This window comes from Artibeus jamaicensis, unplaced genomic scaffold (assembly GCF_021234435.1).
Source record: "Artibeus jamaicensis isolate MK-2021 breed Jamaican fruit bat unplaced genomic scaffold, CSHL_Jam_final contig_923, whole genome shotgun sequence".
In the NCBI taxonomy this organism is placed as follows: Eukaryota; Metazoa; Chordata; class Mammalia; order Chiroptera; family Phyllostomidae; genus Artibeus; species Artibeus jamaicensis.
The window spans coordinates 1855407-1881376 of NW_026522014.1; the positions used below are offsets into that span (position 1 = coordinate 1855407).

General features: G+C 41.3%; 1 protein-coding gene across 2 annotated transcripts in view; it reads right to left on the reverse strand.

The window, feature by feature from the left end:
• Nucleotides 1-379: 379 nt before the first annotated feature.
• CDK6 (cyclin dependent kinase 6) overlaps nucleotides 380-25970 on the reverse strand; it is a 224268-nt gene continuing 198677 nt past the window's right edge. For both annotated transcript variants that reach the window (XM_037136487.2, XM_053655106.1), the window contains exons 6-8: nucleotides 15558-15608; nucleotides 10997-11132; nucleotides 380-6704 (exon numbers count right to left, since the gene is read on the reverse strand). In XM_037136487.2, coding sequence (XP_036992382.1) covers nucleotides 6558-6704; nucleotides 10997-11132; nucleotides 15558-15608 — 334 coding nt within the window. In that variant the 3' untranslated portion in view covers nucleotides 380-6557. The remainder of the gene's footprint in view (nucleotides 6705-10996; nucleotides 11133-15557; nucleotides 15609-25970) is intronic.

The following is a 25970-nucleotide window of genomic DNA, read 5'->3' on the forward strand; positions in this document are numbered from 1 at the left end:
ATGATATAAAATAAAAAAATAAAAAAATTTCCCTGTAACTATACATATCTAAATAAAACAAAACAAAACAAAACAAAACTGAGCTTAGAGCTTGAGAGATGCCCGACAGCCTCATACAGAGCAGCAGCTCTTAGTCACCTGAACTTCCGAATTGTGTTGTACTCATTTACCCACAGAAGACACCCGTTTGCTTCTAGGGACACTTGACTTCCTCAGATGGCTGAACAGATGCCTCAGAGACAGCAGCAGGGTATGTGGACCTTGGAGAGTTTTCCACTGGGTCCAAACACGATTCAGCACTTACAGGTGAGCAGCGGGCGGGTCCCAGCCAGCCCCGCCCCCTGCCTCTCCGCTGCCAAAGGGGCGGGGTGACGGGTGCTGGGTGACGGGTGCTGCGCACCGGGGAGGTTGCCGGGCAAGAGTGAAGCTCTAACAGGAGAAAATGGAATTCAGACTGGCCCAACTGATAACAAACTCGGGGTTTGAATTCAGCCTTAAACTGTAACCTACTTCAGTGGGAATTTGAGCAGAGGGATGAGGCCGACGCCGTTTTTGACAGCCCCTACTGTGCGTGGTACTTTGTGACTCAGTGTGAATTACTGAGACTGGCCTGCTGGCTACTCTTTAGAAAAGTTAACCAAGCACTATTGAATTTCCATCACTCCTTAAGCATAAACTGCATTCTGTTATGCTCTGATAAGGAAACTCTGAAAAATACTGTAATTTCCTTCCTCCTAAATTTTAGTGACACGACCAAGTAAAAGTGACTTCTAAAATTAGGTAAAATCTAGGGATTAATGAGTCTTTGCGCACACCTGTGAATGAAAACATAAGTATATGGGTATCTGTATCTACAATAAAGTTGCCAAGAACTTCACAAATGGAGAAATTAAAGACTTGTGTAGATATACTCCTATTTTCTTTAGCCAAAAATTAAAAAAATTATAATTTCCTGTGGAAGTACACTTGTGGTAATACAAATATGTATTTCAGGGCTGTGTTTGAGCACAGCCAATTCTTTAGAAAAAATCGCTTTGCTATTTACTAACAAATATGTTACTTATTTTGCTCATCTGAATTTTAAATTAGGATTAAAACTGTAATCCGTGTCAGAAGGCGCGTGGTCGTGAACGTAGGAATGTGAAAGCCGCGGAGGAGGGTTTGGTACTTGGGTGGGGGCAGGGGGCACTGCTGGAGTTTTACACTCCTACCAAAACTGAGTGATGCCATTTTAGTAATAAAGCCTGTCCACCTTGGAAACTTCTGCACCTAGAAAAGCGAGGTGATTAGGAACCTCAAAAAAAGTTTCTTAAATAAATGAATATCTAGGCTTTCTTTGCACACTTAAATGATCAAAATGAGTGTGTTATCTCTAAGAACAATTAGACACTCCTTCAGAACCTAGCTAACTAAAATATCTAAGTTACAGAATAGTGTGAAGACTATTTGCCTAAAAACACAAGTGCTAGACAAGAGTTAAGCATATGCAGAAAAAAAGCCAGAATGAAGCGTTCACAAATCCCTCGTCAGCCTAGCTCAGACCGCTCCCCCCATGACAGTGCCACCTTGTGGAACATACCGGGATTAAAACCAGAACGCTCATCTCAGAACAGTGTGAATTTTAAAACAGGTCTTTGCACCTCTTTTTCCTACCATATTAACTTCCAATTGTTGTAACAGAACTTAAGTAGATACTCGAAAAAAAGTCTGTGTTTATTTTCCGGTGGCTCTCGTTTTCTTCTTGAAGGCCAGAGCACCAGTATAAAGGAAACAGACATGATGGGAGTCCATTCACTTATCTGAATTAGCTCCCTGGGACTGCCGAGAAATAGAGGTCAATTTGAAAAGCCCATTTGTACTTCATTAAAAAAAGCTAACTGAGGAAAAAAATTAAAAATCAGAACTCTCCTAATTTTGCAAAGGTCAGAAAAGAAAAGACCAAAAGAATATTTTTTGATTTATTTCCTGAAAAAGTACACCAGAAATGCTTGAGATATAGGTATCTAACAAAACTAGGTTGAAAACTGCATTGATGAGAAGTTATTGTCTCGTGATTTGGAGGGAAACACCATTCATTACCAATGATTCGAGGACTCGACAGGTCCTGACAGGTTTTGAGGAGGAGCCTCAGGAAGCTCTCCCAGCGGAGAAGTAATTGCGCAGCTACCCTCGTAACCACGTAAGTGAACGCACCAAATGCCTGCGTTCACGACCAATGGTTCAGGTTTCAAATTTTGCAAAAATACTGGTGGCGAAGGAAACACATGCTTTTACAAAATTTACTTTTCTGAAAAAGGGAACATTCTTAAACTTGCGTAACACCTGTAGCCTCTTCACATGGCTGCTTCTGTCCATGAAAGGAGAAAGGAATACAGATGTTTCGGTTTGCTCAGCTCAAATTCTGGAACGATAATTGCGTGTAATGGCTTCTCCACCAGATTTACTTTTGAACGTATCGAATTCATAATTGCCAGATGACTTCAATATAAATTCTTACAATGCATCTGTTAGTAAAGGATATATCCTTCAAAATATATTTAACCTTGAACTATCAGTCTTTGAATACCTTCATTTTCTCTAGAATTTCCTCGATCAATTGCCTGTTTTATGATTTTCAAAGATTTAGAAATCATGTAACATCTTCATTTTCATCAAATACATCATTTTTATGTGTCACAATGTAAAGCTTGCATTCTTTTGAATTCTATCACTATTTAAGAATTTACAATATTTCAATATTTTCTTTCTGAAGTAAATATTCTAATCTCTACCCTAACACAATGAAGTAATTATAGGGGCTTGTTAACTTTTTAACATTATGCTTTCTTAGACCCAAGTGTGCAACAAAAGCCTGCTGCTGGAAGATGTGGGACACTCTCATGTGCTTAGCATAAAAACAGTCAAGCTGTCACTTAAAAGAAATTCTTTGGAGAGAAGAATTTTAATGTTTATGATATTGGGAAGCTTATATGATTTAATTTCCAGAATGGAAGCCATTACTGACTTTTACAGGCACTACTTTTAGGAGAAGCAGCTATAGTTAGTTAAAAGCTCAACTTACATACATAATTTAAGATTCGAAATGTTTGGTACAATTTAAGGTTTTTTTTCTCATCATTATGGATAGTACCACACCCAGGAGTCAAACTATAATCACTCTGTTATAAGGTGCAAGTTTTCTTTAAGATATTGACAACCTGGACATTCTGAAATTTTCATTTTTACTTAAACTAAGAGGCCAAGGTTCTATTCTTAGATGACAGTTTTGAACTATTTATAGGAAGTCACCTGGGGCTAAATGAAAAGGTTGTCATTCACAGTGTGTTTCCTGAGAAAAAAGTCAGGAGTACAGGGGCTGAATGGCCCAGAGCTTCCTTCCAAAACAGGTTCTTTGCTCTCTGAGTTCCCATCCACTTCAAAAGAGGGATGAAGTGGGTGGCTCCAACCCACTGGATTCTTATAAGCTCTTAGAAATTGTGTTTCTACGGTTCTAAGGTTAGGTCTTCATTACCCTCTGCCACACAATTGCTATGATGCCTAAGTGGGCAGATTTCTCCTTTACTCTTTTTAAATGTAGATTTTGACAGCTTCACTACAGTTCCCACAATGCCTGGGCTGCCGGGAAGGAGTATCACAGAGGAACTATCATGCCCATTCTTGGACCTCTCCTACAAAGAAATTCAAATGCATTTTCAAATCCATCACCGTATTTTTACTGCTCTAAGTTACTTCAGTATAATTCTGGGGCAGTCTCACCTTTTCAGCTCACCTACCTAGCTTTTTGGCAAAGATGTTTGAAAACGTATGTCACAGAAGAATAAACTGTGTCCAGTTAACTTTGTATTCTCCTATATGCTTTAAAGACTCCTAATAGCGAGTGTGCTGGTGTGGGATCTAGATTTCAGAAGCACTGAGCCTCATGTAAATGACATAAAAAAAGAAAGTAATCACTGAAGTGTCACAAGCCACAACCATGGAAGAGCTGGGGACAGACTCTTAAGTTCAGAGAGGCTGAGATGCCCTCCCATTCTGCCTCCCAGGGGATAATTAGCCAAGTATCTAAAAACACAAAACGTTTGTGTTTTAAGTTTTCCTCATAAACACTGCTAAAAATGCACCTAAAGCATATGCTAGAAATAAAAGTTGAGCTCTTATGTTTAAAATTCTAAAGAATGCTGAAAAAAATTCCAGTTTAGACACAGCTGCGTTTTTCTCAAGCAAACTTAAAACTTTTACAAAAGCAAAAACTCTAGTTAGGTTCACACTGACCATGGATACTCATCAAAAAACTCACGATGAGTCAGTGTGGCGAGTTTTAAAAATTCAACTTCTAGAGGTCTGCAAAAATGTCTTTGTATTTTGCCTCCAATCAAAGGAAAGGCAGGACTCAGGTTTCCAGGGCGGACTGCAAATACACCTTGCCCTACATTACACGCTCTGGATTCATTATATCTCAAGCATTTACAGTGATCACAAAACATGATGGTATCACAATAAAGAAAGTATAAAACATTCTTTTGGCCTGTCTTCTCATCTCCATCTTGCTTTACACAAATCTTCCTGCTCTTCAAGTTACTGAATTAGAGCAATGTTAAACAATGTACGTAATTAAAAATGACTGGTTCCTGACCCAAGAAGCTCTCAAGGAGAAAACTCTAAATTTTTCTCCTGTTCAAGATAGTCGTCTACAATATTAAGCTGTGAAGAATTCAGTAAGGCTTGACTATGCATCAACATCAGCTGGAACATTTTCCTTTGAGTGAAGCAATGTCCATTCTTGAAAACCCTAACCCTAAACATGGCCTAACTGTCGCATGAACTCAAAATACGAGTCATAAGGCAAAGCTAGCTAAAACTCCCTAAACATACTTAATCTCTGTGTGTTGTGGTTATTAGAGCCAAAAGAGCACTAATCACACATAAGGCAGGCAGAGATGGTATGGAATACAAAGCGCTGTAGAGAAAACGGCAAGAGAAATAAAGCTGTTCACGATGCCCGAGTCAGGCTGGCTCTGCAGAGAGCAGGAGTGCGCACGAGGCACCAGAAACGAGCACAGCCTAGGGGAGAGGGGGGATCATTCTGTAGAGTAATTATTTATTTCTAAAAAAAAAGTTATTCCCTTAGACACTACACTGACAATATATTCAATAAAAACGTAAAACACAGTTAACGGTTTAAAGCAATCTATCTGCTGGTGATAGAGAAGAAGAACCAGTCTTCTGTGCTCATTGCCTAGGTAACAACAGTGAATGCCAGGTAGGAAGATGGCTTTAGAGCGAGAACACAGGAGATCCTGTAAGGATTGTGGGATTGCAGCCTTAAACCATAATCTCAATCTATTTACGAAACGTTCACTGAGAGCAAGAAAGGAAGACAGAAAGGGTGCAAACAGCTTAAGCAATCTGTTATTAGCTACGTAATGGCAGTAATATATATATATATATATATATTCGAGGTGCTGGGGGATAGGTGAGACTGATGCTTTGAAGACAGGCAGTGCATTGTGGAAGAAGTACAGTGTAACAGGTGGGGAAAACAAATGGCATTCCTGTCTCTAGTCAGAGAGCTACTCTCCAAACCAAACCAGGAAACAGCTTCTGACAAATCACTAGAATCAAAAACAAAACAGAACAACAAAAACAACAAAAAGGAATAAATTTAAAACCAAGAAATAAATGCTTTCTCTATTTTTTTGGACAATTTTATCTACTTGAGGTATACTCCCTAAATCTATATAGCAAGTAAGAAAGAGCTTATCAGGTATTTTTTTCAAAAGGAACAATAAAGCATAATATACAGGTTACAATTTACTTAGAATGAGTAAATTCCGCTTTTTGAAGAGTAAATAGGATGTGTGCTTTAAAAAATAGATCTCTTAAAAGATACTAGAATTTTTTTCTCCTTGCTTTGTGTATAAAACTTCATCTAGACAGTGAAACTTTTACTACTAACAAATTTACTACTTTTGGCTGGAAAAGGAATTCTGAGGACATAGGCTCAACTTTCTAATTTGAGAAGCCCATTCTGGTGAATCAGCTTCAGTCAACAGATGCCTGTTATTTATGGGTCTCTTTGAGTCTCTAAAATTCAATTATTCTTGCTGTTTACAGAAAGTAACACTTTTAAGAGATCAAGAATCACACACATACTCACTCACACACGCTCACTCCAAAGTACCAAATCAGGCTCCGGCAGCTGCAGAGAGATTACATCATAACTCAGCTGCGCCTGGATTGCTCACTTTACATTGGCAGCATTCAAGATTAGAAAAATGAAATGGCAGCACAATTGGTCAGCAGCTTCTCTTCTGGAATTTTCCCAGGTTTTTGAAACAAACAAACAGACAGACAAACAAATGAATGAACATAAAGCTGCAATCATTCTTGCATTGATTTCAAATGGTAAACAGTTGGTTTCCGTGGAGAAGCAGAGCCGTCCAGGAGACAGCAGCCGACAGGTCTCCAGCCAGGGATCTCCAACAGCTCTGCATGGCTTACACAGCAGGAGCCACCAACGCTGTTCTCCAGGTCGGCGGCTCAAGGCAGTGGCTGGAAGCTCAGGCTGTATTCATCTCCGAGCTGTTCTGGCTGGGCGGCAGGTGGGAATCCAGGTTCTCCTTGCACCTCTCCAGGTCGTGGAAGTATGGGTGAGACAAGGCACCGTAGGCAGATATTCTTTTGGCTGGATTAAATGTCAAGCACTTCTGTGATAAAGAAAAATAAATAACTTATTGACATAAAACATGTCCATTTAAAAAATGTGCTCATATAGTTATGCAGTACATTTTCACTGCCATGAATTACATGTAGCTACAATGAGAAAGAACATCTACTTCAAGGGACACTAAATAAACTGTAGACAGTACTAGTCCTATGTATGTTCTTAATGTAGAAACTGCCTCTCAGGAAAAGGTGACCCCTTTTGGGTTGCTTGTGGACTCCCACTACCCATGATTTCTCTGCAACCCACTCCAGGTCCTTTAAAAGATATTATTATTATTATTATTGTAGTATGCATATAACTCTATTTAGGTAGTGATTTTTCTAATGTGAGCAAACTTGGTGCTGTAGTCAGAGACTTCACCCTAACGTTTAACTCTTCTCCAACGTTTGTCAATGAGCGAGAATGGCAGGGTGGTGTTCAGGTATAAAGGGTAATGACTGAACTGCTCTCCAAAGCAAAATGGCAAACAATTTCTGACAAATTCCTCCAATCAAAACCAAACAAGATAACAATAAAAAACAAATATATTTTAAGGTAGGAAATAAAGACTTTATTATGAAGGGGGCAAGTAGGGTCTAAAACCTAGATCCTACTAATGATCTCGATCTACTAGCAAGCCATGCACCACGCCCCAGGGCTGCATCACCACAGGGGGATGCCCTCCTTCCAATTCCCATCAAGGTGTCCTATAGGCTAACAGCATCCCGATAGGGAATCCATTAGATTCAATTCAAGTCACTCAACTCTATTCCAAGCTGTCAATTCAAGTCAAGTAGAAGGTGAAAGGAGGAAAAGGTGAACCTGTGGAGCAGCAATCTCCATTCCCAAACTGTCCATTCATAATCAATTAGTCAGAGGGTTTCCTTGATCTCACCTCCATTTTTAATGGAGATCACCAAGGGGTGATTACCCCAGGTGATCTTGTTCCTCCTAAGCCCCCTCCTCTCCTTCCACCAACAGCTCCAGAGTGCCCAGTGGGTGGCAAGCATTCAGTAAGGAGGAGTAAGACCCACCCGCCGCCCTGGGAGTTGACTAGTAACAGAGACGTTATACCAGCTTTTCCTTTCTTGTGATGTGGGGTCCGCTGAAGTGAGCTGTGCAGCTGACGTGTCTATGAATTTGAGTCTTTTATGTAACCTAAGGACTTAACATTAGCATATGCAGATCACTCCCATTTAGCCTGCATTTCCGCTCTTAGGGAGTTCTGCTGAATGCTACTGACCTAGGAAAAAACATGTACTGCTGGAAAATTCTACAAAAAATTTCAGAATTTTTGGGTCCCCTGAAATCTTACTTATCCTGAGCTCCCCACCAGTCCGTGGACTCTGGCTAGCCTCCTTACAGTGTCTTTTTTAAGATTTTATTTATCTTTAGAGGGGAAGGGAAGTAGAGAGGGAGAGAAACATCAATGTATGGTTGCCTTTTGTGCGTCCCCTGCTGGGAACTGGCCTGCAGGGAACTGGCCTGCAACCCAGGTATGTGCCCTGACTGGGAATCTAACTGTTATTGTCTGGTTTGCAGGCCCGTGCTCAGTCCACTGAGCTACACCAGCCGGGGCCTTACAGTGTCTTCTGACACCAGAGAGTGAAAGGCGAGCAGAGGAAGGAGCTTGTTCATTGAATGGTTCTACTGTCTCTAAGAGCAATAAACATCTTGAGAAAAGCTCTACAAGGAAGGGAAAAATTCTTGGGTTTGAATTCTCTCTTTCCAGACTCTAAGAAGGACAAAATTAGGTAGTGGCATTGGAGAAGGAAGCAGCCAATTTAACCTCTAGAACATAGGAAAGAAAAAACATGGGAACATGTTCAAGATACAGAGACATTTCCCTAGAGGATTCTTTGGGAGGAAGCCCTGTCCCCACAACTATAGTGATGGCTTAAAGTTGGACAGAAGGTAGAGAGGAGGAGAAATCCTTAGCCAAATGTGGGGGTGTGTGAGAATCTCAAGTTGGAAGTCTTATATATTATGTCCTAGAGGAATACTGTATGAAAAAGTGGCTAAGTTCTATTATTGCCCTACTCCAACAGAGCATCTGGCTGGCTTGAGAATTAAAAAATCTTGTATAATAATACTGTTTCTGCAAGGAAATTTACTTCCCCAAATGGACTTCTGGAATTACAGCTCACTCCAGTTGAATACTATAGTAGATCTGAACAGTTTTCAGCATGTATCCCCTTTCTGCCCTTCCCTTTGCCAAGGGTGGCAGTATCCCTTTCTCTACTAAAGCTGGCCTTGGCCATTTAACACACTTTGGCCTGTGGAATGTAGACAGAAGTAGTAGGGTAGCTCTTCCAAGCCTGGGCCTTCGGGGGGCACCATGTGTTTTGCTTGCCCTGCTGGGAGTATCCCCCTTCTACCATGAAACAAAACACGTTCCATAGAGTGAAGCCTCTCCAGCCTGGGCCCCTGAATACGACACATGGAAAGACCTGTACTTGACCCTCGGGCTAGAGAACTGTCACTGCCAATCTGGAGACCCATGTGCAAGAAAAAAATGCTTATAGTTATATGCTAGTGAGATATATGTGTGTGTGTGTGTGTGTGTGTGTATATATATATATATATATATATATATATATATATATATATATTTTTTTTTTTTTGGTTATTTGTTACGCAGGAAAAATAGACTAAATACAAGGGCCAAAAAGAAAAATGTACCTCAGGCTGTGAAAGCAATTAGACAAAAGAACTCTATAAATTTTTCTTCAGCATGAGCATCAAATTTAAAATAAATATTCAGCCTCCCAAATGAATCATGACTAAGGACAAAACTCATAAAAATGTGTAGGTTTTAGTTGTTAAAAATAATTCTTCCCCTGACTGGGAACGTTACTTTTGCTGTATGTTACTTATGGAGTATGTATATAAGAAGAAGGCATTATATAAAGTCACCCATTTTTTTCAATAAAAACAAAGAGTAACTCTTACTGTGCGAAATTTTCAAATGTTACTTGTTTCTTAAACAACACAAATTTTCTAAAAGAGTGTTCACTCTTCTTCCTTAGTAAATAATTTTCGGTAGAGGCAACAGGTACTGCTGGGGGCTCAGCTGTCTGTCTTGTACTCCATGGCCCATCTCTTTCTCCTTCCCAGTTCAGCCTGCATCCCTCTGGCAGCTTCAGAGGGTCCTGAGCAGTGAGGTTTGGGGCTGTCCCCTCTGAATGCCTGTGGATATTATGCTTTATGCTTACATTTCCCCTAGTCTTGATGTCACTGGCTCTGCTTCTTATTCAACTTAATTCTTCCTCTTCTCTTTGGTACATTTCTTTGTTCCTTTTTCTTCAATTGTCTCCTGCTACTTTTCCAGTCTAGCACTAGTGTGTTGTCTGATCTGAAAAGCCACCACTGCTAGGGCGGCTTTTAGGGCCACCCTAAATAAGCACATGACATTGTCTGTTGTCTTTACATTTTAAGTTCTTCTGGGTGATTCCTGCTGACGTTGGAACTAGGAGATATTCTGGGTAACTTTGGATAATACGGTAGCTCTGGCAGTTAAATATTTCATCACTAAAGTTCATCCCTGTGACTGTCTGTCCAGAGTCCTTTTCTAAGAGGAACATTTCATTCAAAGTTCCTGCTGAGAAGGAAGCCTATGGTGGCTATAATGAATTCCACATGATCCCTCCTCCTTCCCAGCACAACCGCCTGGACACACAGGGCTGAAGCGCAACATTTCTACTAAGTCCTACAGACTCTTAGGGCTGTATCTGAGATTCAGAACACATTGACGGAATGGGAGCACTGGCCCCTCCTGGTCTAGGAGCAGACAGCAAGGTTGCTTCAGTGGGTAAGGATCCACTTGTTACTCACTGGGCTCCAGACACCGAGAGTAGGGCAGTGGGTACACTCCCCTACCTTTTGCTCTGGCCGCTAAGTACTGGGAATTATGTAAAAGGCCAAGTATTACGATTTGAGTCTCAAACAGGATGCTGAAGTCCTTATTTTCAGTGAGGTATTTGATATGTGCATGACACACTCAGTACTTATTAGAATCACATGTCTATATGGATGGAGAGACCTTTAAAAGCTACATTCAAAAATGAATGTTCAAACTGAAAGAATTGAAAAGTATGTACGTCAGACTCTCTTTCTACAGGAACTGAAGACATTCCAGAATCAGAAGCCCCAGGCGTGGAAATGAGAGCTGCAGGGAGACCGTGGCCTGTGCCTTGTGAGGTGGTGGCAGGTGAGGCAGCCCCACCACCCAGCGCGGACAGGGCAAGTATCTCGTTAGCACAGTGCAGATCAGCTCCGCATTGCTGAACTTACCAGAAGTAGGTCTTTGCCTTGTTCATCAATATCTGTTACAAAATTCTCAATGGGTTGAGGAGACTTTGAGTGAAAAGCCTGTCTGGGAAGGGCCACATCTCTAGGCCAGTCCTCTTCTCCTGGGAGTCCAATTACGCTGCAAAGAGCCACAGGCGAACATAAGCATCAGCTGCTGTGCAGAAGCTACTTTCCCACCAAATCTGAGATGCAGGTAAGGCCTAAGGGGCAGGCACAGGGGACACAGAGCCCCAGGAGCCCCTCACGTGTAGGACGGGCAGGTTCTCATTTCTATCTGTCCGGCCGAAATACAGTGATCGTGGGGTAGAGGACAATCTCACGGGAGAATGGCACCATTCACTGGGGAGAGACAAGAGATCACTCTGGGAGCAGGTAGGAAATGGAATAGATAATGAAGAATGAGAAATGTTTTATTACCAATAAGCCCTGAAACACTGACAGAGTAGGGCCTGCCACATGTGCCTTCCTGCCTGTGAGTGCCTTTGTGTTCTGACCAGACGCTTCAGTATCGACATGCTTTTCTGGTGCTCCTGTAACATGATTTCTTAAGACATAAATCTAGCTGCACTGTTGGTTAAAGAATAATTCCCCAAATAGTAATTGTATCCATTAGAATCAGACAAACTCCCCCCCCAAAAAAAACCCCTAAAAGGTCTATTAGACCTGTGTTATGCAAACACTATTTTATAATTTAACATCAAATTTAACTTATAGGTTTTTGTTACAGAACTATTTTAGGGTATTCCAAAGTGAGCAAATAAATAAAAATTATTCTGGGATCAGAAATGTGGACAGAGCATCAAATAATATAAACACAGCACAGGCTTTGGAAATAGGCAGACCTGGGTTCAAATTCTGCACCTGCCACTTACAGGTAGGGAAGGACAAATTCCTTAACTTCTTTGAGCTTCACTGTCTTTTTTATACAACAATGGTGGTAAGTTACAGTCATTATGATGATCAGCGATAATTTATATAAATGCATAGCAAGTGCCTGACACACGGGCCTTAATATCAATACATTGCCCATTATTATGATATGAGGGAAATAATGTTATTAATCTAAAATGTGTAGGCAATGCATAGTTACCACACTAAAATGAACTGCATGAGTTCTATTAATGGGTAACTTAAGGTTCTTCAGAAATATTAATAGGTCAGTGGCCTTACACAGCATAACATACATTATGTAGATGTTATTCATAGCTTATGTACAGGTGGTAGTAGGTTTTGAAAAAAGAAATCAGGGGATACAAGAAGTTAGGTCTCACACAGACTGATTAATTCTGAACTAAAATTATAGTTTAGTCAACAGAGCCCATGGCTATTCAAATACTGACCAAATGATTTAAAGCATGGTAGAAATTGGGGTCTTCTTGGCCTGCACTTGCTGGGACTGGGGCCCCGAAGAGGTGTTCTCCCAAAGGGGCTCCCAGGTTTCAGGAAGATGTGGTGGTAAATGTAACACAATCTCTACAGGGCTTTGTTCTCCTTCCCTTACCTGAACAGAGCCCAGGTTCTAGCCCTCACACCTCGGAAGAGCCGACACCATGGCATAAGTGCACCCATCACTGGGTGTCCGGGGAAAGACAACCCTACCTCTGGGGACATGCCGGAAGAGCCGTGTTACTGAGGCATATGAAGCCAAACCCAGGGACACACGAATGAAAATGGCACCTTGGGCAATATGCAAATTGGTTCAATAGCAAGATCCAGAATAAGAGTAAAAAGAAGAAAAGAAACTTCACTATGAATTACTAAAAAAATAATAAATCTGTATGTGTTTGGATAGAATGAGACTGGCAGAGGAAGAAAAGAAGAATGCTTATTAAAGAACTTTTAACATTTTTCTTCCATTCCTTTTTTAGTTTTTTTAGCCATTTTTACTGTCAATGTATTTGCATATCATCACCAGGTACCTAGAAATTGGTCACAATGACTCTTAGTAATAATTTAAAATTTTATTTGCAGCTTTCAATATACTTATATTGAATTAAATGTGGCAATATGGGCAGCTGAATGCTAAAAGCCCTGGAAAAAACAGTGTCTCTGTATTAATAGGTATGTGTGGTATATAATTACATATATGTTTCTATTAATATAAATATAATATAATATAATTTCTATTTTATTGTATTCTATTCTTATATAAATAACTTTTAAAAGTGTTTGTAAATCTGCCCCCTCCTTTGGCCCCCCCAACAACCTCCTGCAACACGTAAGCCAGGCCTTATCATCTCTGTTTTGGAGACAGGGAAACTGAGTTAGGGAATGAAATGAACTGTTACAGTCACACACAGCGAGTTCAGCCACAGAGCCTGGAGTGCACCCAGTTCTGCTCACTCCACATCCAATATTTTATTTCTATTTAACTATGACTCTGCTCCTAAATATACTCTAAAATGCCACAGGCTAAAAGCATTCAGTTTCACGTTCAAAGTCCTTTCTGTTCTTTGAAAGTATAAATCTTCCTAAACACAAACATTTTTTCTTTCCCTTAAGAGAATGTGCATATAACTTTCTTTAAAAAATCACCTTAATGCAGTATGGATTTTTACGGCCCATATGTTGAGTGTGGTGAAATTCTGATAGGTCCATTAAAAAGTGCTTGCATCAAATTTCAGTATTTGGACAGCTGAATATAAGCCTTAAATGCTGACATTTGTACTGGAAAGAATGACAGAGCACAAAACCTATAAATGGCAGTGATGGTGGGCACAGAAACCATTTTTCAAGTTCTTCTGAAGTGACACTAGGGTGCAGCATTGTCCCTTTTCTCCACGCCACAGTAATAACCCCTCAGGAAACAGAACATCATTTCAATGAAACAATGCCAGAAACCAAGAAGTAAAATCAAAAGGCACAAAACCTGTAGAACTTTGTGGCTTCTTTCTTTTGGCAACCTGGGATCTCAGGCCTTTGCCAAAAGTGGACCCGGCTTTCCCTTGGAAGCTGGTTTGTCCAGGGTTCCTTCTGGCCCGCCTATCTCACTGGCTTCGTATACTCAGGGGCACCAACAATGTTAACTAGATTGCAGTGCTGGAAGTGGCCCAGATGCCCAGGTGGTGTCAGTGAGGAAAAGCAGGTGAAGGACCTCAATGTCTGGCAAGCAGAGGGCCACTGGGCATGCCTGACTTTCCCAGTTCACCCTTCACAGCAGTGCGCAAGAGTAGGTGGGAGTTCATCCCTGAATGACAAAGAACTTGACACCCACAAGCAAGTTCTGTCCTGAATCCACCCATCTTAGAGAGTGGTCAGCAGAAGCAGCAGTTGTGGCAGTTGCCCTGGACCCTGACCGCTCCCAGACAGGAAAACTGGCAAGTGTTTTTCAGACCTCAAAGCCACCGGGTTCTGACTCAGCAGTGGCCCTGGAGCTAGCAGATGTCTACTGGAGCTGCTTCCAGTCACCAACAGAACAGAATCAGGTTCCAGTTGTATTCCAGCTGTTCTAAGCAGCCATGCTTGAGTAGATAGGGTTAAAACAGAATGCTTTTCTTTAGGAGTACTTCTCTCAAGTTTTTCAGATTGCAAATATAAAAATCACTGGGATTCCTATAAAATGTCACAGACCAATGATCAGGGCTATTTCTGGTTCTATAACTCCCACTGTCTTCCTACTCCACCCCAATTCTGATGGAACTTGGCAAATGTGCAAATCCCCAAAGGAAGCCATACTGCATGCTTTGTGAGAAGGAAAGCCCCCCTCTGCATTCTGGGAACAGGAAAGCACACATACCCTCACACGCTCACATGCGGGCACAAACGGAACTCTGCAAATCACTGAGGAGCCAAGTAACAGACAACTGGTACCAAAGGGTTTGAGCACAAGAAGGGAACTTAAAGAGAACTTAAGCCCGAGTTTCATTTCTCAGGGAAAGAAGTTGAACAAAATGGTTAAACAATTAATAATGAGTTATAAGAATAGCTAACATTTTAAAGGCATTTACTGTGTACCGGGCACTGTGTAAACTCTTTTTAGGTTATGTTATATGAGTTACTCAAAATTGCATAGTTATTTAGCCACAGACATAGAATCTAGGATTCTCACTTCCTATTTCAGTGCTCCAAAGGAAAATGGGTTATGCAGCAAACCATTCTTCGTCCAGGAAAACAACAGAAAACCAACTTGGATGACTGAAGGATACTCAATGGGGGCAGGAAGCCCAGTGGGCAAGGCTGGGTTACCAGGCCACCAAGCCCCCCACCTCTGATGGTGGATGCATCTGAAATGATCCAAGCGGACAACACATCTGAACTGAAGAACAGGAGCTCGGCCAAGCAAACAAAGAGAAGCAGCGCAAAGACCCCCACGAGCAACACACAAGCTTCCAGAGCAGAGCAGTCAGGCCACATGTCCTGACGGGCTCTGCACAAAACAGCACCTCTGCCGTGTCCCCACTCACCACACAAATAGTAACACTGTCTGCAGCAGCAGCTTGGGGTAGGAAAGACAAGAGATAAACATATTATATGAACGTCAGAGGAAAGTCACTATAAATGTTTTAACGCTACAGGCACTGATAAAATTACAGTTATCACTTACTCCAAGATTTTTCCTAGTTGATCCACATCTGAACTTCCGCGAAAAAGAGGCCTAAAAGAATAAAGATACATATTAAACAAGTTTTTTCAGGTAAATTTCAATCATATTTGTCATTATCACAGTTTAACAGGAAGCAAAATATTCTTTACATGTGAAGAAGCAGCACTAAGGAAAAGATAAATCTTCCCTTTGGTAAATAAATGCTTTTCTTTTGAAAAAAAACTAAATAAAAAATATATTTACTTATGAGAGAGAGAAAGAGAGATAGTTATTGGTTCCCTCCTGCAACCTTCTGACATACAGGACGATGCCCCAACCAAGTGAGCTACATGGACAAGATGAAAGCTTTTCTTAAATGTCACTTATGGTAAGGATCTCTCATGACTATATCTAGTGGTACCTGACGCCCGTGCTTTATAATCATGGCTCTCCTATTCATGGTCATTGTAACAGCAGTGCCAGCATTCACATTCCGGTTCTGGCTGCGAAGTTCTACTTTACTTGGTGACAGGTGGAACCCATCACTGTCTTAGCCTCAAGCCAGGGGAATGCAGTATTCTTTGAAAGTGTTTTTGGTCAGGTCCTTCTCAGAGCCCCTTTTCCTCACCACTAGGCAATCATAGTCCTTCCTCACGAGTCTCTCCTCCCACTTGTCCTGAACACTGCAGTGAGCTACCTCCGGGTTGGTTTTTCTGATTTTACTATTTCCCTTTCTCCCAATGTTACAGCAGGTAAGCACTGCAAGTTCCAAATCCTAATTCTGGACCTCAGAGGCATCTGTGGACACAAATTTGTAGCCCCAACGAGCAATTAAATCAGCTCGCTTGGTAACACTTCTGGCATTTTTTCCCAGTAGATTAATACCCCTTGAGAGCAGGGAGTTCTCCAGGTTTGCCCCTAACCTTTGGCCTGGTGCATTGCCTGAACAGGTGCTGGGGTAATAAATATTGTATCTGGTTTTATATATACCTATGGTACATGTGTAAATGCTCCCTAACTCCTTGCTCAATGAATGACAGGTATTTTCAACAGTAATGTGTTTAAAAAAATACTTGTAGCCTATTAACTGAGATCATATTTAAAAATATTATATTTTAATTTATAAATCTTTAAACTTGACCCCTTAAATATTTTCTATGCACAATAAAACTCACTATACATAAAGAATCCTGCAAAGTCATAGCATTTCAGTGGTGAGAAGACACCTTAAAATTCTTCAACCATAGTTATTATTATTATTGTTCCTAAAATGGTTATTTTCAAGTGCAGTAGAAAATACTTCATTTGTGGCAATGTTACAGGCTGAATTGTGCCCCTCCCATTCATGTGTTGAGGCCGAGACCCTGAGACCTCAGAATGCAACTGTATTAGAGATGGGCCTTTAAAAAAGAGTTAAGGGTGAAGTTAGGAGTTAAAGAATTAAAGTTAGGGTGGACTCCACTCTTTCTCGTGTCCTCATAAGAGGAAATTTGGATGTACAAGGAGACACCAGGAAGATGTGTGCATACAAATAAACAAACAAACGTGAGGACAAAGCAGGAAAGAAAGCAAACCTGTTGACACCTTGGTCTTGGACTTCCAGCCTCCAGAATTGTGAGAAAATGTGTCTGTTGTTGGAGTCACCTAGTCTGTGGCATTCTGTCACACAGCCCTTAGTAAACTCATACAGGCAACTCACACATCCCCAGTGTAGCCAAATTCATAGAGAATAAATAATGGAAGCTGTCTCCAAAGGAGAGGTTTTAAAGATATCAAGGTGAGAAGTTTCAGTTTTAGAAAAGCCACACAATGGAACCCTGGCGACCATTATTTAGAGCACTAATGTACGGTGGCATGGTGCCACATGCTTCCCTAACATTATCTCATTTAGTTTTCACAACCCCAGGAGCAAGGTGGTGTTATTATCACTCCTATTTTCAGGTGATGTTTCAGGACGTACCCTAAGGACACCAACAAATTGCAGCCTTGAGATTCAAACCAGGCCCACCCAGCCCCTAAGTCTGAGGCTTCCAGGCTGTGTTGCAATACTCTCTTTCAGTTACTAACGTGCCCTGCACCACATACAGTCCCTGCAGCTAAGCCTCGGGGGTGACACAGCACAGGGGCTGTGTGAGGAGCACTTAGAGACAGCCTGGTGTCCAGAGCAGGTGCCTGTGAGAGTCTGTACTCAGACCGCTCTGCACGCACCCAGGTGTCTTCAGATTCTTGCTCTGTTGTTAACAAGGAACAGAGCAACTCACCGGATTGACTGGGGCCCTTCATCCTCTCTGTATAAACTTATCGATGGATGGCCTTTCTGCATTTTTCAATTCTTCCCCAGCCCAATCTTCTACACTTCCCTGTTCTGCTCACATCTTAATTGATAAACCGTTTTTCATTCTTTCTGAGGCACAGAACTTGGGTTGCATAAAAATGATTCTTTCTTTTCACACTCCTCTGTTTCCTTAATATTTAAAGTATGAAATTACAAAGCTAAGTACAATCAGCATTACGAGGTTTGGGAACCAACAGAAATGACTCTTCCTTATCAAGCATACATCTCACATGGCTGGAGTGACAGGCGCGCCAGGTCAGCAAGCACGGCGAGAACAGGGAACCTCGGTTTGGTCTGATGAGCTGGTGGAGTGGCCGGGTCAGCAGGCCAAACCCCCCACTCTTCCCGAAGACTGGTATCCACAGAGGCCTGGGTGAAGTTACCTTTGAGCACCATGAGCAGTTTAAAATAAATATGTTGGCCATGGCTATTGGGAAGCAAACCTGGCGGACTAACTGGAATGGATACTGTTCTCAGGCAAAGGCGCACGACCGCCTCTGGCCTGGGCGGGCACGGAGCCCCAGCCTGAGGCCCAGCAGCAGTGGTGGCTCACGCCCTTCTGTTCTGGTTTTCAGCTCCCTTTTCGTTTTTTGTCCCTCGGCAACATTTCTAATTTTTTTGCTGGTTCCATCAGGCATGTGAGCCGATGTTTGATGTTTGATCCATTTTCTTTTACATTTGCTGGACATTTTAGCAGAAGACTTTCAACTCACGGAGTCCACCCTACTGCCAGGGCCAGAGATGCTCGCCTACCAGTTTTGCCTCCTTTAATACAGAGTGTGGCATGTGAAGTATTTCTGCTGTGAATACTCAGCAAAACCTGCTGTGGGAATACAAGAAACTTGGAGGCTACAATTCAGTGTACGACTGAATGACTCTGCCACCTTAGGAAGACCTGGCGGGTGACTCTGAGGTCTATTAACTTGGCTTTGTAGCAGATGTGGGTTGGCTTGAATTGAACAAAACCACCGAACTCTGACTGTAGGCAGTAACTGCTAAAAAATGGATCTTTGCATGTAAATACACAGTCACGAGACAATGGAAATGGGGCATGTAAAAGAGGGATGAGGCCAAACTGGAATCAGGACTCTCGGTTGACCAGGGGGTGGACACAAATGTGATCAAACCCTTAAGTACCATCTATTGACTTCGTGGCTAAAAACTCTGAATATTCTGTATGAGCTAGGTTTATGACAGAGAACTGGGAGCGTGGAATGGTATAATGGGTTTGGAGGAAGGATAAAACCTTTCAACATGATGTAGAGTATGAAGAGAAAAGAGTGAGACTGCTCCAGGGACCTGGTGTGAAATAAGGCTCCGTGGGAAGCAGCCGTGGCCATAAGCGCTATGTGCACCGTGTAATGGAGAAACACACAGTACTGTACTTTCATTGAGATTATTTTGAATATTTCTTCCTTCCTCAGATCAGCTGAGTGAAACAGCCTTTAATTCATACAATTTATGGTATGTGTCAGGTGGACAAATACGAACATGATGTTTTATTCTCTGGATTAGTGGAGAGGGACAGCTTAATTCTGCTGCTTTGACTAATTTTATAATTGTACGAATGATTCAGCTAAAACTCAGACATGCATGAGTCGGCCTTGGCTGGTTCTTTATTACCATGACATGGAGCTGAGCTGGAAGGAAGTAGAGGCTTGAAGGAGCGAAGCAGGGGGAATGAAAGACACTGAAAGACAGAGCGAGGTGGCCAGATACAGAGACAGGCTGAGGAGGTCCCAAAATAACTGAACTGTTTCTTCCCACTGCCTAAGAATGTAGCCCTCCTGGAAATCTTTATCGAGAGGCCCTGCACGAAGACGGAAGACGGGAGAGGAATGTTCAATTACATACCACGAGACGGAGGCTCATAAAAGACAAAAAGCCCATGCATTTTTTCCAAACCATGGCAGGGAGAGAATCCACTAAGCGATCCCATCTTGTCTGTTGTTAGACATAACCCTCCTCACAGGTGACATACTTACTAATTCTTTTAAATTAATTATTTAAAGATAAAATTAGCAACAGAGATATTCTACCAAAAGTAGTAAATCTGAACTCTATTTTTAAAGCTTTAAAAATATTTCTTCCTTATATATACCCTTGTTTTGGACGGGGGGGGGAGTGTTAAAACAATAAAATGAAAAGATTACACCTACCAAAAATATTCCCAAATAAAGACTGTGCAATTGCTTTGACTGGAGAAACACATTAAAAATCTTTTTATTATACAGGACAATACCTAAAGTCAGAAACTATTGGGCATTTTACTACATCAAAAACTATACTTACTTACTTCAGATGACTCCCCAGTAGTTTAACCGAGGGCTTCAGTAATGGTACACAAACATCATCTACTCAAGACCTTAGCTGAATCTAAATTTTATGAATCCCATTTCTAATTTTATACCTACATTTCTTTTCACCTCACTTACAGTCCTCCTTTTTCTTTTTTAAAAAGATTTTATTTATTCTCAGAGAGAGTGGAAGGGAGGGAGAGAGAGAAGGAGAGAAACATCAGTGTGTGAGAGAAACAGGTTGTCTCTTGCAGGCACCCTGACCAGGGACTGAACCTGCAACCCAGACATGTGCCCTGACCAGGAATTGAACTGTCAACCTGCTTTGGGGGACGATGCCCCACTCTCTGAGCCACACTAGTCAGGGCAATATTCCTTTTTCTTTAGAAGAGTTTGTCCACACTCACTTCTTGAGACTGTCGCATTCTATTACATCAACTCTCCTGTCTTTCCTGGCCCTGGGCCTCTTCCTGCCTGCAACTCCCACATAGACTGGGGACGGGCCTCCTGGAAGGTCTCTGCCACACTGCTCTCTGAGAGCAGTTTATCTGACAAGATAAACAATATTTTGGGGAAAATGTCTGAAATTGAACACTGCTAAGAGTTTTTGTGAAAGAGAATTTTAGGTTATTTCCAAATATTTTCTTCAAATATCTTCCTTCACCATTACGCTTGGTAATAGTTAATGATAAGATAAACTCTTTATGACAGAAATATGTTTTTTTCATTTATACATACACATTTTTTCTAACTAAAAGGAGATTATTGCAAAATATAATGGCAAAATTGCATTAATTTTAAACCACAGCCAAGTCAATTCTCTTCTCATATCACCTTAGGTACAGCCATGCCAAAACAAGTATGGTTCTTGGGGGTTTTTAGCAAGGATTTTCCCCAAGGCATTTTTGAATTTGTAAGCGTTTAAGCCTTAATGTTTTCTCTGCATCTAACATGCTGACTTTTCACGATATTTGTTGACTTAGGAAAGGGCACAGACTTCAGTGACTGACTGTCCTGCGTGTGAGCCTCTGAACAGCCATTTCTCCCTGAGTGGTGTCAGGAAAGTCTTATAGCTCTTTGCCCCTTATCTGCCCTGTCTGTAAAATGCCCACTTTATAGTACACCTACAGTAAGTGGCAACTACACATCCACACACTTTCTCACACTCACACACGGTAGACATCTTCCTGGCCACTGTTACACACCGACAGTAATAACAAAGTATTTCACATGGAGCACTAGGAAAAAAGGGGCCATTAGTCACCATTCGGTGCATGTACAAGTCATATTTACGCCTGACAGTCCTTCCTCTGAGGTCTGTATATAGTCTCAATACCTGTTAAAACTCTTACACCTTTATCATCAAGAAAGGGAAGAATAAATATCAAATTTTCCAATAAGAATTCATTAATTTTGAATTGGAAATCTAATTTCCTCTTCTGTATGTAGTTTTAGCTAAAAACTCTTCTGTCATTGAAGAAAATTTTCTTGGGTTAAATTACTAAGGGTCTAAATTTCAGATTACACGCTTTTTAAACAAACAGCCATAAGAGCATAAACATCACTCACGATCTCAATGAACAGTGGAAAACAACATTTAGAAATAGGTTATGTTTTCTAGCAGATGAGAAGTGTATGCTGATGTATCTGTTACAGAAAGGAAATGATTCATGCAGAATGGAGATGAAAGATTCCGTTTAGCGACAATACTTTCATTGTACTGAAGAGAGGAGGAAGTCATGGATCACCCTACGGAACACCTCGGTAGCACACACTTCACCTGCAGCTATGCTCTAGCTGTTATCTTTCTTGATTAGAAGAGGGATTTTTCCATGTTCATAAAATGACCTTTTGAAAAATATGACCCAGGGAATGTCTACTTTGTATACGTGCTCCCATGTTCAGTTTTAGAGCGGTTATCAGTTAAGTTAAAAATGTTTATCACCTTACAATTACCACCTATTCAAAGAGTGAGATTAAGCAGAATATCAGTTAACTGATTTTTGTGTGTGTGTGTGCACATTAATCCAGTGATCATTCATTAAGCACATAGGGCTATACTAGGTGCTGGGAAATAACTACTCACCAAAAATATATATTAAATAATATATGGCCTTACTATATAATGTACACATATTTAAATTATATCATACATATTAGTACACACCTATTAAATGCAAATTTATAAATATCTATACATAACTATACACACATACAATACTAGCCACTACCATGACAATCCTTGCCCCCGTGGGAGACAAGATGCACAAACGCAGGACTCTGAAATAAGAGAAGTTCATCTCATTCTGCTCGCACAAGACAGAAACCCAGCGCAATCATTTAACTACTACTAAGGTGTTGGGACGTGGTCTGATTAACTTTTTTTAACATGTCAGAATTAAAGTAACTTACCCAAGGAAACGCAGCTCAGTAAGTGGCTAAGCTGGTGTGACTCCAACGAGCAGGAAACAGCAGTATTTTAGAGAGGTAAGTATGGCAGACATTCACTGACAATCAGGGGGGATGAAGATGGAGCCGGGAGGCCTCAGGGGAGAGGCCCGTGGACGAGGAAATGGGGAAGGACGCAAAGGCATTAAGGGAAGATGATCTGAACCTGGTGAAAGGCTGACGCGACCTGGAAGGAGAAGCGTGACTTCACGTTTGTGTTGTTAGTAAAGCCAGCCTGAATGAGAGAGGTGGGGAGACGGTGTGTGTGGGGGGGGCAAAGAAGACTAGAAAATAATTAACTTAGTCTTCAACTTGTTTTTTTCAAATAATAACAAATGATGTATAAAGTGATACTTACGAAATTTGAGAATGAAAAACATGCAAAAAAGACAGTTAATTATACACAAAAATGCTGAAATATATATGTCCACATAAAATCTCGTACATGCATGTACACAGCAGCAGGATTCATAACAGCCAAAGAATGGAAACGACCCAAATGGCCACCAACGGATGAAGGGATAACCAGAATGTAGCAGAGCTGAGCATGGTGTCTGTCACTCAGACATAAACAGGAATGGAGTACATGCTACAAATGGATGGCCCTCAAAGACATTATGCTAAGTAAAAGAAGCCAGTCACAAAAGAGCATGTATTTATGGCATGATTCCACTTATACGTACAGGAGAGGCAAATCTACGGAGTCAGAGGGCAGGTTAGTGGTTGCCCAGGATGGGGGTGTGGGCCTGCTAGTGGGCATGGGGCTTCTTTTTGGCTTGTGGAGACAGCCGCACAACTCTGTGGATATACGAAATGAAAAGCCATTGCATCGTACGACTGACACCCGCGAACTGCGTGGTATGTAAATTATATGTTAATAAAGCCGTTTAAAAATAGTGGTTAAGAATCTATACTTCCAAGCAAACATGAGATTCAGAATGACAGTAAAAAACTGCAAAAAACCCCCCCGCTTTGGATCTAAATATGTGAAAGGCTTAAGTACACATACATAGTTTAAAGTACAGGACAGACGCTTATTTTACCATATATTCAATGAAGTATCCATTTGAAGACATGTGCTCTGGAAGATCTGAATAACTTACTAATATGATCTGAATTTGCCCAAACACCTGATTCATCCAGTTAGGATAAAATAAGAAATCAAAAGTGTCTATGTACAGAAAGGGCATTCTTATTAAAACTACTATTTTATGATTTTCTCTGGCTGTTGAGATTATCGGGGATTTGTTTGTTTTCTGCATTTTTCTATTACCCTGTACTTAGCATTTATGAGTACTAATTACTTTGAAAATCAGAAGGAGAAAGTCCCACCACAGCTACTTGCCATACGCCGCACATATGTAATTGGCTCACAACCCACTTCTATCACTTGTTCACTTGTTGGTCTCTACAGCCAGACTGGAAGCTCTCTGAGCACAGGGCCAACCCCTAGGTGCTTCTGTGGCCAGGGCACGCAATTCACTGCCCACTCTGCCCATAACTGGCACTCACTCAATACATAAGAATGGTTACCAGTCCTCCTACCAAGAAGGCTTTCTGTCCCTCCTTTCCATCGACTTCAATCCCTGCTGTCTCAAAATGTGCCTGCTTGGTTCATTTCAGGGTCATTCAAGTGCGAGCATGTGTATTTGCACAAATATGAATATAGGATATAGACACACTAGAGCCAAGCTGGATTTTATTTATATTGCTGTATCCACTTACGCTTAAACTGGTCTGTGGCACTAGACAATATGCCCCTGCAGATAATGAGTATTTAAAAACTGGGGCTAGCTGACAATGAGTCCCCTAAAATCTAAAATCTTGCCAAAACCTTTAAAGAAGTAACATGAAGCACGATGGATGGGAACTTTCCCTTAGGTGCTGACTTCACCCAGGTATGCAGGGCAGGGATGGGCTCCTTGGAAGACAAAGAAAGACAAGTGTTGAGAAAAAGTGTAGCAAAGGCAAAACAGTGAGGGATTAAAGAGGGTGTGGAGGGGACGAGGCACTTAAAGAAAGCGATCCAGAAAGGAAGAGGGGCTGGTGGGAAAGAGCGTGGTGAAAACTGGTAAAAGCCCAGGTAAAGCCAGGGAAGGTCGGGGTGAAAGGAAGAACCCGAGACCAAGCTCTGTCCCGGGGACAGAGGCCAACAGGAAACACCTCTCCCAGGGAGGCGAGGTGCTCCAGCCAGTTCAGACCAGAAGACCGAAAGTTAGAGGGCGTGCGGCCTGTCTGTCCAGAGCAGGGGACTTTGGTCTGGTCATTTCCTTTAAAATAAACAGCTGAATTAACTTTTCCTTGTTACCCAGATGTGACTAACTTATTTCTCCACACAGGGCTCATATTTACTGGACTACAAGTAATGAGAGAGAGAGAGAGAGACAGACAGACAGACAGACAGACAAATAGACACTTCATCCTTTTTCAATTCAAGATTTTGAATTAAAATTAAACCAGAACCCACCAAACCACCTGAGAGTTCTGTAACATGACAAAACTTACAGGTTAATATATTAACTGGCTTAATTTCATGTATGACTAAAGAAGCCTGATTATTAAGATTTGAAAAATGTATTGTTTCAACAATTATTAAGTATCTATCATTTGCCAGAAATAAACATTTCTCTTAAATATTAATACTTAAAGAATTGCCTCTTCTTCCAGTGCCACCTCTTCCTGTCTTAGTCAGCCTAAGGTGCTGAAACAAAACCCCATAGGGTGGGTGGCTAAAACAACAGAAACCTATTTCCCACAGCTCTGCAGGCTGAGAAGTCCTGGATAAAGGTGTCTGGTGAGGACTCTGCTTCTGGCTTGCAGACCTGCTTGCTGGGTACTCACACAGCCAGAAGGGCAAGCTCGCTGATGGGCCTTAATTCTGTTGTGGGACCCACCCCCCCTTCATGAACTTATCTAACCCTAATTATGTCCCAAAGGCCCATCTCCAAATACTATCAAATTGGAGTTAGGGCTTCAACATCTGAATTTAGGAGGCACAAACATTTAGCCCATAACACTTCCTTCCTCGTGTTACTAAAAACAGTATCTTTCATACCTTTAAAATTAGAAACCTGGGCAGGAACATTCTTGTCCAATAGGAGCAATAAACATGATTTGCCTCATTCTGTGTCTGGGATCCAAGCGTTTATTTTTATATACTTTCTGCTAAGTTTTCTTGCCAAATTACTCATTCATTACTCCTCCTAATGCCTCCGTTATCTCTTGCTGTCCAATCACACTGCTCAGGGAAGTTGTTAGGGCAAAAAAGAAATGATTATGTATTAACCACTCTCTAAAGTCTGGGTTCCTCAATATGTTATTGCATTTTCGTTCTCATTCTGACCCTAAAATCAG